The 12962-nt window shown below is 37.6% G+C and overlaps 1 protein-coding gene across 5 annotated transcripts in view; it reads left to right on the forward strand.

Moving 5' to 3' along the window:
* The window catches only part of VTI1A (vesicle transport through interaction with t-SNAREs 1A), a 275458-nt gene that overhangs the window by 4242 nt on the left and 258254 nt on the right, over positions 1-12962 (forward strand). For all 5 annotated transcript variants that reach the window (XM_059821206.1, XM_059821207.1, XM_059821209.1 and 2 more), the window contains exons 2-3: positions 3767-3825; positions 8512-8622. In XM_059821206.1, the coding sequence (XP_059677189.1) occupies positions 3767-3825; positions 8512-8622 (170 nt within the window). The remainder of the gene's footprint in view (positions 1-3766; positions 3826-8511; positions 8623-12962) is intronic.

The raw sequence follows: 12962 nt of genomic DNA on the forward strand, positions 1-12962 counted from the left end.
AGTGTGGAGACAAAAATTCTATTCTAAATTTAGATATATTTGTTGGAGCGTTGGGTTCTTTTTTACTTTCTATAAAGGTTATTATAAATTCTGAATTAAGAAAAGAACTTATAAAAAACCCTTTTCATTATTTCATATGATGGAAGTGTATTTAAGGAAATGGTCAAGTAGGCAGATTGAAAACTACTAAGACACCGTGGAGTAACACAGTTAGTAATATGAAGATCTTTACTTGGATCATAACTTGTCTGTCCTGATCTACTAGATTAGCGGCAAGCTTCTCTTGGTCTGAGTAACTCCCTCTGACCTCATCTGCAGTCTCTGAGCAAGTCATCCTGTGGATATTGTCTCCATTCTGTGGGGATTCTGACTCTGAAATAAGTTGTTTCCTTAGCTGAACCGTGGCAGTAAAACCGAAAGGGAATGGTTTGAAAACCATTCCAGCAAGTGCTTTCTGATTGACAGTGTTGTAACATTTCATGCTTCTATTGCCAATATCAACAACAGGCCGAGAGGTATTGGCAGTTCTGCAGACAAGTGGCTCCAGGCAGCATACTCCCACTGGGATTTTACATGGATGTGGCTAGAGGAAGAGAGGAAAGCGAAACTAAGTGGGTGATACTTACACTTTGGTAAGCTTGCTTTTCCTTACCAAAGTGACCCTGCTGGCTCTTGCCACCCCTTCTTGCTCTGGGGACTATATGGTACTGTGTGCCCTAGAGGATCAGCAGTTGCCACAAGTTCAGCTGCTTTCCTGGAAATCTACGAAGATACTGCTCCAAAGCTGTAGTGCTGGGATGTTGCCATGTGCCTGCTCACACATCTGTATTTGAAGGAATAACAAAGGCCTGTTGTCAGCAGGCCTTGCTCCCACCAGTTGCTCTGGTCACCAGCTGGGTGATTATGTATTGATAAATCTGGGACAACGTTAAAATGAGACTCTGGAGTTGGGTTAAAGTTTAATTGATTAAACCATTGAAGATCATTTGAACACCTCTTCAGTTTTATGGGAGCAGTTTCAGCCAGATCTTGTGTACGAATGAGTTTTCCCTACCAAAGGTCTGTACCTTAACATCTCTGTGGGTAGGTAAGATCTTACTGTCAGTGGAGTGCCAGGTAGTTCTTGTAATTACAAGTACACACAGAATTTGTACAGCATGAAGCATCTTCTCCCAAACCCCAACTTTATATCCCTAACTTTCAGGTCACTTAATGTGTATGGAAATTGTAATCCATTAAAACTCAGGGAAATACTGAGATTGCTATAGTATATTTATTCTCTGCTGCTATATTTTTAAATTTTATTTCAGCTTCAATAAAATGGTATTGTGTGTTTTATATCTTGCATTGTTTTTCCTTTCGTCCATTGTCATCTTGCCCATTTCCAAATGAAGGAAAGAACAGAGGTGTTTTGGAATGCTGGGTAGGAGAATTGAAACGTGTGAGCAAACAAGTGGCAGATTCTCTTTTCTTTTGGGTTTGGTTGTGTTAGGAAGATAAATCACTAACAATTCCGTTTCCTGACTTGGGTGCCATCATGAGAACCTGGTGAGGCATTAAAGAAAGACATTGCTAGCAGAGAACTAAAAGTGCTGCACAGAAATGAGCGTTTCCTACATCTTTTGCTGTAGTAGAATCCACCAGACGTGGCAGTGTGAATTCCAGATTTGCAAGAAAGATGCTGTTTTTCCATGGCTTTAGCTTCGTAGAGAGGATTACTTGATGAAATTCTGGGCCTGTCAAGGATAAGAAGGGAAACTCTGTTTGGGAGGATTTAGAGGTGAGCTCTAACTTTTAATTTGTGGGAGGATTCAAGTGCTTCCTTCTCACTTGCGTCACTGGCAGAGTTCTCTGTACGCAGAGGGCTTCAGTGTTCTTCAAGATTTTATTCTAGCTACGTTTTGCCAGACATACTGTTGCATCCTCAGAAGACAGCTTTTCTAGTCCTTGCATAGCTGGTTATTTGCAAAGATCTCTGCATTATCTTAACAGTGGAAAGATGATCCTGAACCTGATCCTCTCTGCAGGGAGAGCTCCGATGTATGTAGTTGAAGAAGGACAAGATCATGATATTCATGTATCCTTAAATGGGAGTGTAGAGTATCTTAGATAAATGAGAAGATAGATGGATAAGCCCATGCAAATGTAATGCAGGGTACTGTGGAACGACAGTGGGAGGGCTCAGCTGAAACATGACTTGCTTATACTGAGGATGCTTCAACAAAAATTCTATAGCAATATAGTCCTTTCAGAAGTGGTTCTGTTACTTTTAAGGAAGGTTGTTTTAAGGGCATGTTTTACTTTACATGGCAGAAATTCTGGTTTTGGTTGCTACCTCAGCATCCCCTGATTCCTGCCTATGACACTAAGATTGCTCAAAAATAGAGCATTTCAGCCTGTGAGAAGCTAAATTATATATATTTAATAAAGGGGGTCCCTCTTGAAATTCAGTGCCTTGTGGCACACAGAGGGTCAAAGGAGATTGTGAGATAGTCCCTTTTGGTCTTTAATGTATCAATTCTAGGATACAAAGAGATCACATGGAAGAGAAGGAAAGGAATTCAGGCTAAAAAAAAGAGAACTGTGAAGTCTAAAGGTACACAATAAAGTCTCTTGTGTCAACGTAGACTTACCATCATGGTCTCTGGGGAGCAATGACGGGAGATACTTTTGTGCATTCACTTTTTATCTGCTTCATCAGGCAAACAACCAGCATGGATGTCTCATGATGCTCTTGATTTCGAACAAATGGTGGTGTAAAGGGTTGTATGTTCAGAGTTTTGTTGTTAACTTCATTGAGACAACGGGTGGATTTACAGTCAGAAGGATGAAAAATATGGCCATGAGAGGGGCACGAGGTGGTGCAAACAGCAGTATTGCAGCCCCTGAATGCCCACAGTAGTTAAGCAATGAGGGGACTTTTTATTATCCAGTGACTGAATATTCCTCAGAAAGTCCCCTTTCATGCTGTAACAAACCAAGTGGTCAAGCAATTGGAATATTTGGCAGATGTGACACTGATTCTCAGTTCATATTGGATTCTCTGCCTAAGAATGGATGGTTAGGGGCAGGTTGAAAGTCAGACATGCTCCCTGTAGCTGGGATAGAGACTTATTGGGGAACCTGGCAGATGATGATTGCTACATATAACTTACTTAACTGATTTTAATTTTTTAAAATTTTCATCTTTTATTACTAATTTGCATTTTTACTGCTACTAGAAGACAGTGGTTTTCTTGTAGTTCCCACAGCATTTCATTTTGTTTCTGCTGAAGCAGAAGAAACAGGGTTCTAGACCCAGCATAGGAGCAGGGGAATAGAAACCTCTTTTTTCTTCAGTACCTGGATTCATTATAAGTGGGATGCTTGGTTTTGTGCATCTCATATTTTGCAAATAAATAGGATAAGCCTTTGTTCTTAAACCATATTTTTTTTTCCATTTGGCGTAAGTATGTGCCTTCTCATACATTTGTACACACCCAGCAAGCGCTTGCTGAGGCGTAACTCCTACACCTGGAGCAGCTGTAACTGCTTTCCTAACTAGCAAATGCTGCATAACAAAGCAGAAGACTTCAAGGATTCTCCAGTCTCTGTGGTTTTTGGGTATTTTTTAATTACTAATGTGGGTATCACAGTGCATGATGATGTCACACAGAATAAATCCCTTGAGTCAGTTTTAAGTGATATATAGAAGCTTTTCAGATGGTATATTTTTCTTTCATGGCAAGAGCACAATTATATTGATATTTTCACAATTCTGTTTCAGATGAGAAGAAGCAGATGGTTGCAAATGTTGAGAAACAGCTCGAAGAAGCAAGGGAACTGGTACGTTTTGGCTTTTCATATGTTAACTGCAAATTTGTAGGGAAAATAAGAGGATCATTAGTGGTAACATTTAACACACATGATGCCCTAAAAATACTCAACAATAATATATTAGAAAATGAAATAGTATTTTTGAAATAGTTGTTATTTGAGGATGTGAAATACCCAAGAGGAATGTATCCTTTGTTAATCTTGTGTTCAGTGATTTAAGGTCTGCATTATTGCTGTAAGCTATTACAGGCTGCTACAGGCTTTGAGTTGTGGATTAGGTCTTTTACTTTAGGAACTGAATTAAATACTTATACACCTGGACTGTTTGTTTTTTTTTTTTCTTGTAGGACCCATGCACCTACTTGATTTAATCTGTCTGATTGTCTTGTTGAGCAGTAGATCTTTTTTTTCCTCTTTTAGCAAGTGAGGCATAAAGATATTTTGTTGTTTGAGGTCAAGGGGGCAATGGTAGTTTGTGTTACGGATCTGAGACGAGTATATATGTTAACCAAGCGTTAGTTAGTGGTCCGCACTGACAGAAGAAAGCAATATATGTGACTGTTTTTTAATTTGTTCCCATTAGAGCCTGTCATGTCCTCCATCTGAATGGAGTATAAATGTAAAGTTTTGCAGATGTGGACTAACTGAGCAAAGGTGTCGGTGACAGTTGAGATTGACTTTTTCCCACATAGCCAATAGTTCCTTGCTTGAAGTTGCTTTTGTTTATTACTTGCAAATGAGTTTGGTCTATCTAGTGTCAGAAATGTAATCTGACTGTTAGGATAGGGAAAGGAAATTAGTTGTCCTAGCCTGAAAGTTCTTACCATTGAGCAACTTGAATCAATGATTTGGTTACTAACTAAACAGTAATATTGAAATTCACTTTTTAAAGTGGCATAGGAAGAAAAAGGTCTCTAGAGTGTTTGTTGACATACCTGGTGCTTTTGGTTTAAGAATTGAATTAGTGTTGTAGACCAGAGCATTGGAATAGCATCCAGGAAAGGTGGATCTTGGGATGACTCCACTGCAGGTTTACCCTGTGAGGATGGCAAGGTGTCTAACCTCTCTGATTTGGTATTCTCAGTGAGGAACGCGGTAAAATTACTGTCCCATCTCATGAGGATGTTCTGAAGATACATTAAGGCCTTTTGGGCACTTTCATATTCAAACAGCTGAAAGAAAGTGAAAATCTAGAAATATTTGTCATCTCCTTTTCACTACAACTTGACATGGCAAAAAAGCATAGCAGTACAGGGAAATTGTAGCATGGGTGGTCTGATGAAAAAGAATTCAAATTTGGTTTTCTACTCAAAGTAAGATTGGAAGGAGCAAAAGTTGAGTTAATGGCTCATTACTTTTCTTCTTATGTCAGAAAAAGATCATCTAAATTTGTATTTATTATAAGATTAAAAAGTAAATCCTGTATCTGTACTTTTATCCTAATGATTATCTTCATTTAATATACTGGCTTTTCTTTCACGCTTTTGTTTTAGATCTTGTTGCTAACGCTGCTGGACAGGTGGTTAATTCAATTATTGGCTTTAAGCAATTACCTAACATGTTTGGGATTCATGTCAAGGCTTGGGTTTAAAAATCAATTTGAACAAACCTGCTAATAACAGAACTGATTAAAAAGATCCTCTTTTAAACTAAAGGCTACAGTAGAAAAATCAAAATAAACCTAATTCCTTGCTACTGATAGTTTGCATACATTCGTTTGCTTCTTTGTCTTGAGTAGTCAAAGCTGGGTTTAGCTGATTTTGTTTTATTTCCTACTTGGCTAGGAAATAACACTCTCATGTATTATAAATATTATTGTAGAGGTAATATATTTACATTGACTAAGGGTTGATTGTTTTAAAACACTGTCTGCTTTGTTTGGGTAAAATCAGGGGTGTAATTGATTTGATCTATACGCAGAACTGACACCAAAACTTTTCAGACTCCCAGGCTGCCTTTTCAAGCCAGAACTGTTGAGTAAGAGATCTCTGGAGAGAAATCCTGTCTTTCTACATCCCATGTGGAGTATCTGAACATTATTTTTACCAGGTTTTGAAGAAAGGTGAATGTTGTGATAACCTTAGGGAAATTCTTTGAGTGTAAAATCTAGCATGTGCTAGAAGAGCTGGAATTAGCATTTTTGAGTGAAATTTTGCTTTTAAGAAGAAAAAACTGTGCTTTATTTGCCTTTGTGCTTTATGAGGGACACATCACAAAATTGTTGTGTTGCAAATGCTAGGTCATTCTTATCTAGACACTTGGCTTTTTAATAATGCACATAAATTTAGTGTTGCAAACACTAGGTTATTCTTGTCTAGACACTTGGGTTTTTTAATACAGATCTCTATTTTATTTCCAGGACTTTAGAATCAGAATAAAATAGCAAAGCTTACAAGTTTCGTAAAATGCTAGCAACTCTCCAGAGGAATTTCCATGTGGAAAAGTTCCTGCGGGAGCGGGAGACTTATTTTGGGGTCTCAATGGACAACATCAGCAGTGCTACCTTAATTTGTTGTATCTTGAATGGAAATAACAGTGGCTGCTCTGCTTTATGCTGTGTGTTGTACTGGGAGGGTCCTGGGTGTTGTTAGGAGCAGATCTACTAGGTTAAACACCTGAGGAGCCTTATGGATGGGGCCTGCTTTATGAATTTGGGCAAGAGTTACGTGCCGGAATGTTCAGCTTCACCACAGTGGTGGCAAGTTTGAACATAAGCAATAACAGAAGTTTGAGCTTGTAGGTTTTCTGAAGAAAACTTGAACTTCTACAGATGTTTTGAGATTTAAGTGCCAGGTTATTTTTAGCTTTAAGTAGAATTTAGCTCTGTTCTTGCTTGTGTATGAAAAATACAATTTTATGACCAATAATATGAGGCCTGAAAGTGAAGATGCATGAAATTAGGTTGCATTTAGGTTCACACCTGCTTGGACCACTATCTTCTGCATGACTTCACATGGAAATTTATCAGCCCACCCACAAAATGTACCCGTTTAATCTCATGATGAAAAAAAAAGGTGTTAAAAATTGGTCAGCCTAATATGCATGCTTCATCATTGTTTCTTGGACTTTACACTCTCTGATACTGACTTTTTAGAATGAACATCTTGGATTTCATGGACTGTGGTCTGATCCTTGCTGCAAATTCTGTATTCACTGGGACATGATTTCATTTTTATATAATAGCTACGAATTAAAATATTAAAATAAAAAGATTAAAATACCCTGACCTTGCACATATAATTTTTATATATATATATGAGAGAAATGTTTTCTATGTTTATAGAACATTTGAGATCAAATATATTGAGATGAAATTGATAAGAAATAAGCCATTAATTCCAGCTATTGGTTTAATTTGTAATACCCCTTTGTAAAGTTAAGCCTGAGCCAAAGAACTGGGTAGAGTTAGAAATTGCTTTTTATGTTTCAATTCATTACTGACTATTTAATTAAAGTCTTCTTTACAGTTTATTATTGAATATAATTTTTTATACTCAGAATAGATCAGGTGGAATGACTTTGAGTATCTGGTAATTCCATAGATTAAATTCAGATGCTTTTCGTAAGATATGAGGGTGAAATTTCAAAGTGTAAGCAAGCGATTACATAGGAATAAACTGTATCTGTCCCTTGTGAAGACCTGTAACCAGTAGCTTGGGACCCTAATTGAAAGGCATTTCTGTTCCAAAGCCATATTGCTAACTGAGATCAGTAGGAGGTGAGTAAATACTGTTTCAGCTGCCTGCAGCAACCAAGGAGAGGTATTCTTTTAGCTTTTTAAAGTAAGTTGGAAAGATTTTAAAAGGCAGGTAAGGGATCCTTCAGCTGTGCAAAATAGAATTCCCTAACAGACAGCACCATGTAGCGGAGGCTCCATGACCCGGTGGGCAGGTAATTAGCAGGCAGCTCAGCCCTAGTTTATAAGTCCTTTTGATTTTCTGTACCTCTGTGCCATATTCTTGTGTTTCAGGCCCCTTAGTATTCTACATGGCAAGAATAAATAGAAAAAGCTTTTGAAAGATATATTCTATCTCTGATGTTTTAAATGATTCGATTGTATACAAGTTCTTGAATAGTATCGTTATTAAACCCTGAAATTCAGCTATTTAGTATACCTAAATACAGATTTGGAATGTAGATTTAGGCAGTCAGTTCAGGCTTTGTAATTCTGCTGAATAAGCAGTATTTAAAAGAACAAGAATTGTTTTATTAAACATAGAGGCTGGTGGTAAATAAAACTTTAAACATGTATGTATATGCACACATATACGAGTGTATATATATACACACGTGTGTGTTTGTATAAAAATAAATAGAATACCTTTTTGAGCCAAGGGTTTCCAAAACCACACAGCTAGATAGAGGTAGGCTTTCTTCTGAACTATTCTCAGTTGCAGGAAGTTATTTAACCTGTTTTACTATTTTCTTGTAATAAAATGTATTCATCACATTTGGAATTGAGATCCAGAAATGTTTGACTAGAATCATTCCTCCTAAGTGTTAATAATTTTGTCACTTGTTTGTTGACTTAAGGCTGTGTAAAGATTTTGATGAATTGTTTATGTACTGTAGAATAAACATTTTTCTTGATAAAGAAGGAATATTTCTTAGTATTTGTGAACAATTTAGGTAAAGTCATCCTTGCTTTAATTACTCTTTTGATTTACATGTCTCTTCTTTATTTTTATTTGCTAGCTTGAGCAGATGGAACTTGAAGTTCGAGAGATCCCACCTCAAAGCCGAGGAATGTACAGCAGTCGAATGAGAAGCTACAAACAAGAAATGGGAAAACTTGAAGCTGATTTCGTGAGTTTTTAACATATTACATAAAGAAGGCATCTATGAGAATTTTTTAAATATAATAATGCAGTTATTCAGGCAACTGAGAGGGGTTTTTTGACTAGTGTGAGAGTGAGTTACATGAGTTAATGCATGTATCTTGCTGTATTTATGGACAGATGAAAACCAAACTGGGGAAGAGAAACTTTTCTTTTTGTAGCAGTCTCATACCAGTATTCAAGTTGCTAGCCTTCTGTCCCTTTGCCCTGGATCTGAATTGTTTCTGTGCCATTAAACATTGTGAGTATTCATGCTGTAGGCAAAATAGTCAGCTTTTAATCCTATTTCTCAAGGAATGACTGGTAGAACATCAGAATTAATACTTAAATTACAATGTAAGTATACTCTGAGCGGAAAATAATGGTTCATTTAAGAAAGCTTGTAGTAATGTGGGCAGTAACGTGAAAAGCAATATAATCTCCAATCCATGGAATTTTTGAATGTAGTTTATCTCATGTGCACTTCATTTCTTAGTCTCTGTGATTTCTTTTCCATTGCACTTAGATTCTTCTTGGCTTTTGTAGGAATCAGTTATAAATACTACATTTTTCAAGTAATGGATGCAAACTAACAAGATTCCCTTGTCTAGGGGCTTCTGCTACATTTATCAGTCCTTTTTTGTGACTAGGATTTGCACTGAATAGATTTACATAGAGAAAAAACTGTTTCCTCTAAAATCCTGAAAAAGTTCAAAGGGATTGCAAAGTATAGGAAAATGCTATGTTAATTGGCAACAGCTCAGTTCCTCCAGGGTAGGGAGAAAGAAATAACTAGTGGCAGTATTTTCCATTCACTGGAGAACTGTGAATTTTCTCAGGTTGCTGGTAGCAGTTCATTCCTTCAGGGAAGGGGAGTCAATGTTTATACCTGCAGTCAGGAAATCCAGCTGACTGTCACTCCTCTGTGCTTCTGCCAACTTGAGGAGTCGCACAAAAATGTATTAGTTAGAAGACGGTTGCAATTTTGTAAAGTTTGAGGAATGTTAGGATAAAAAGACTTGCGTCAAAGTTTTGAGACAATCTCATGCTGTTCCCCTGTAGGAAGTGCCTATATCCTTGCTGGCTAAACAGTGGCTTCCAAGAGAGAGCAATTTGTGGACCAGTAGTGAATGCTGTTTATCTTCTCAGATGTGGGAGAGAATTCACTGTCAGCATATATTTGTTGCTGGCCTATTTCTCTATGTAGGCAGAAGGGGGGAATTGGTACTTCTGTTTTCCCAGGCAATAGGAAATGGGAGAGTTCAGAACTGGACACTCTTTATGGAAGAGGAGAAATGAGTGTGTGTGGAAGAAATGCATCAGAGTTATGTGCAGTTAAGCAGTTACGTGATCGAAAGAATGCAAGTTTGTGCTCAGAGCGAAGGAGCAAAAATAACATGAGAAAGAGGAAGGAACAGACCATAATAATGGGAAAAAACCAACAGCCCAAAACCCGAGTATGGCATTCAGCAGAAGATCAAGGAAAGAAAATGGAGTGAAGGATGGAGCAGAGTACTGAAAGAAAACAAAAGCTATGTTTGGAAAATCTCAGTTATGTAGAAAATAGTGTTGTTACAACTAAATTCCCTACATAATTCCAGTTTCTAAGTACTAACATTTTTCTAAGTTTGTATGTGAGGGTTTGAGAATCTTTTTGGATTATTCTCCAGTCAAATAGCAACTTGTTGGAAACTATATAACAAAATGTTTCAGTTGCGAGTTCAAAGAGGGAAGAGGAGGAAGGAAAGGAAATGTTACTTTGACTCTATAAGCTGCAGGGCCACTGAGGGTAGGAATTTGAAAATATTTGCTTAAACAAAAGTGCTTTTGAGTATTCTGTCTGAATATTGTCCTGAATGAGTGCTGACCTGTTTGACTGTAAGCAAAGCATATAGAGTTTATGTAAGAGCTTTAGCAGGCCTATAGGGAAAGCAGATCTAAGTACTTTTAAAATGAATTCACTTTTATAGATGAAGGGAAATTCTTAACTGGAAATGATACTGGCAATTTTGGGTTATGATCAGCTTACAGGTTTGCTGGTCAAAGCTCTTGGCTCTTCCAAAAGGCACGCAGATGTGAGCTTGCAAAGTTAACTGTTGTTCTCTATAAATGGAGTTGGAATCTCAGCTGGTTCCCACTGTATTTGGCTTGGCCTTTCTTCCTGTGTGCAGTAGCATGTGCACTGAGCAGAGGACGTTTCTCAATCACCTTGAACTGTGTGTTTCATTTTAAAGAAATCATATCTGTGAAACGAATTGCAAAAATTATATACCTCAGTATATAGACTTTTTCAATAAGTTCTATATTTCAAACATGAAGTGAATGCAGAACTGGCACTGGTAGTTTTCTTTTATATTCATCATAATGAACATGGGTTTTGATCTTGTGGTTATTTGTACGGGTTATAGCATCTTGAAAACTTGCCCTCACCCAAGCAGTTATGGAAAATAGCAGCACAGCAACATAATTAAAAGTTAGGAGAAGGAAACATGATTTATGTGAACTGTCTACTCTTTACTTGCAGGTTAGACAACATTAAGGTTTATTTGTGACGTAATATCTAATTGGTGAGTTTATTTGATCTTGGGCAGTATGTATAATAATGACAAAACACTGACTATCACTTTAATATTATTTACTGCGTGCTGTGGCATCTTAATGAATATATAGTGGGCTTTTTCTATGCACTTTACTATGCCAGAAGTGTATTTTGAAAAATATGGATTTAAGCTTGGTTGAGCTGTACTTTGAAAAGTTACTCCAAACGTGGCTTGTTCATCTCTAACTTTGTAATCAAATAGGAACAAGTTGCAAATAGGAGATTTATTTCTCCTCCTTGCTAATCCTTGTTATCTTGAGTCATGCCCGCAGTTAGTTATCGGTGCTCTGCAGTCCAGAGGCATGTGTGGAGGCAATGACATCTACCCCATGCACTATATTGCACATGGGTAGTTGATAACCCACTAATTGCACTAAATCATATCTGAGGAGAAGAAGCCACCTCGTTCCATCTTGGCCCTCCCTCGTGGAGAGGAACAGTGGTAATGGAAAAAAAAGAAGAGGTCAATTTTGTCATTAAAAGTACTCGGCATAGCACTGTGAATACGTATGGGGAAAATTAACAAAGCAAGCATTGCACCTCAACTTAAGGCCGCAGCGGTTTCTGATGCTTGCCTCAGTGCTGTGCAGTCTCCCATGGGGAGCAGATGCCTGGGGACAAGCATAAAGTGATATCTCTGTGTAAAAAAGCTGTATGCACCTCAAAAGGCTAAGTTTCAGGCTTGCTTACTGTGTGTGATAAACGTGTCAAAACAGAGTAAAACTGTTAGTTAAACCTTATGTTGTCTTTTTTAACTTGCAGATGTAAATCTTGGGTTTATGATCTTATTTTCAATAGTATATATCAGTACCGCATTTTTATAGCGGGTTTTTGTTCCTGTTAGCTCTCGAAAGCTGTAGTTCCAAACCTGTGGTGGCTCTGGGGCTCCTGGACAGACCAGGCTTTGCTGGGTTGCAAAGACTGTGGTAATGGCTCTATCTTGTGGCCCGAAGTGGAGTTGCAGACCACGTACTTCGGGTTTCTGGGTTGATTATGGTCTTGGGACCACCTACTAAAGAGTTCCTGAAATTTAAAACAATCTTCCTATGAGCAGGTTTTGTTCCTGCACCTACCAACGCACCATTATGTGGTTTAAGCTTGCAAATATTTTGTTTTCAGCTGGTTTAGATGTAGAATGTCCATGGTGACTGCCTGCATGAAGTAAGTTCTGAATGCAAAAAGCCTTATATTTTGTTGTAGTCTTTTAAGTACGTGGACTATAGGTGTTGCTTATTTTTTTAAACTAAAGCATTTTTTTGTTAATTGTTATCTGAAATTAGCCAGTGATCTTTAAGCAGTGGGGATATGCAGTGGTAAAAGGCTTTCCAGATTTTATAAAAATACTTTGACCTGAATCTATCCCAGTTCACATGAAACTGTAACTATATAAACTTAGCAACGTGTGGTTATCTACTAGCATTAGTATTCACTCCAAGGGTTCCATGTACTGGCTCAATGTCAGGGCACCATAAAAACCAAAAAAAGCTTACAGCTGAAGTATGAGGCATTCAAATAGATGGGGAAATACAAAAACCCAGTAAGACCATATTACACAGTAATATTCCTATTACAAACCTGAGTACTACAGAGTTAGTGCTGAAAGTGGGATGGGTGTATTCAACAAGAAAAATAGCCATCAAATAAAAGAGGATGCATAGAAACTGTTCCTAATCTGTCATGGCAGCACAGAGGCAAATTTTACAGGTAGCATTTCTTATCAGTCCAAGAAA

Source organism: Gavia stellata, chromosome 9, assembly GCF_030936135.1.
Source record: "Gavia stellata isolate bGavSte3 chromosome 9, bGavSte3.hap2, whole genome shotgun sequence".
NCBI lineage: Eukaryota > Metazoa > Chordata > Aves > Gaviiformes > Gaviidae > Gavia > Gavia stellata.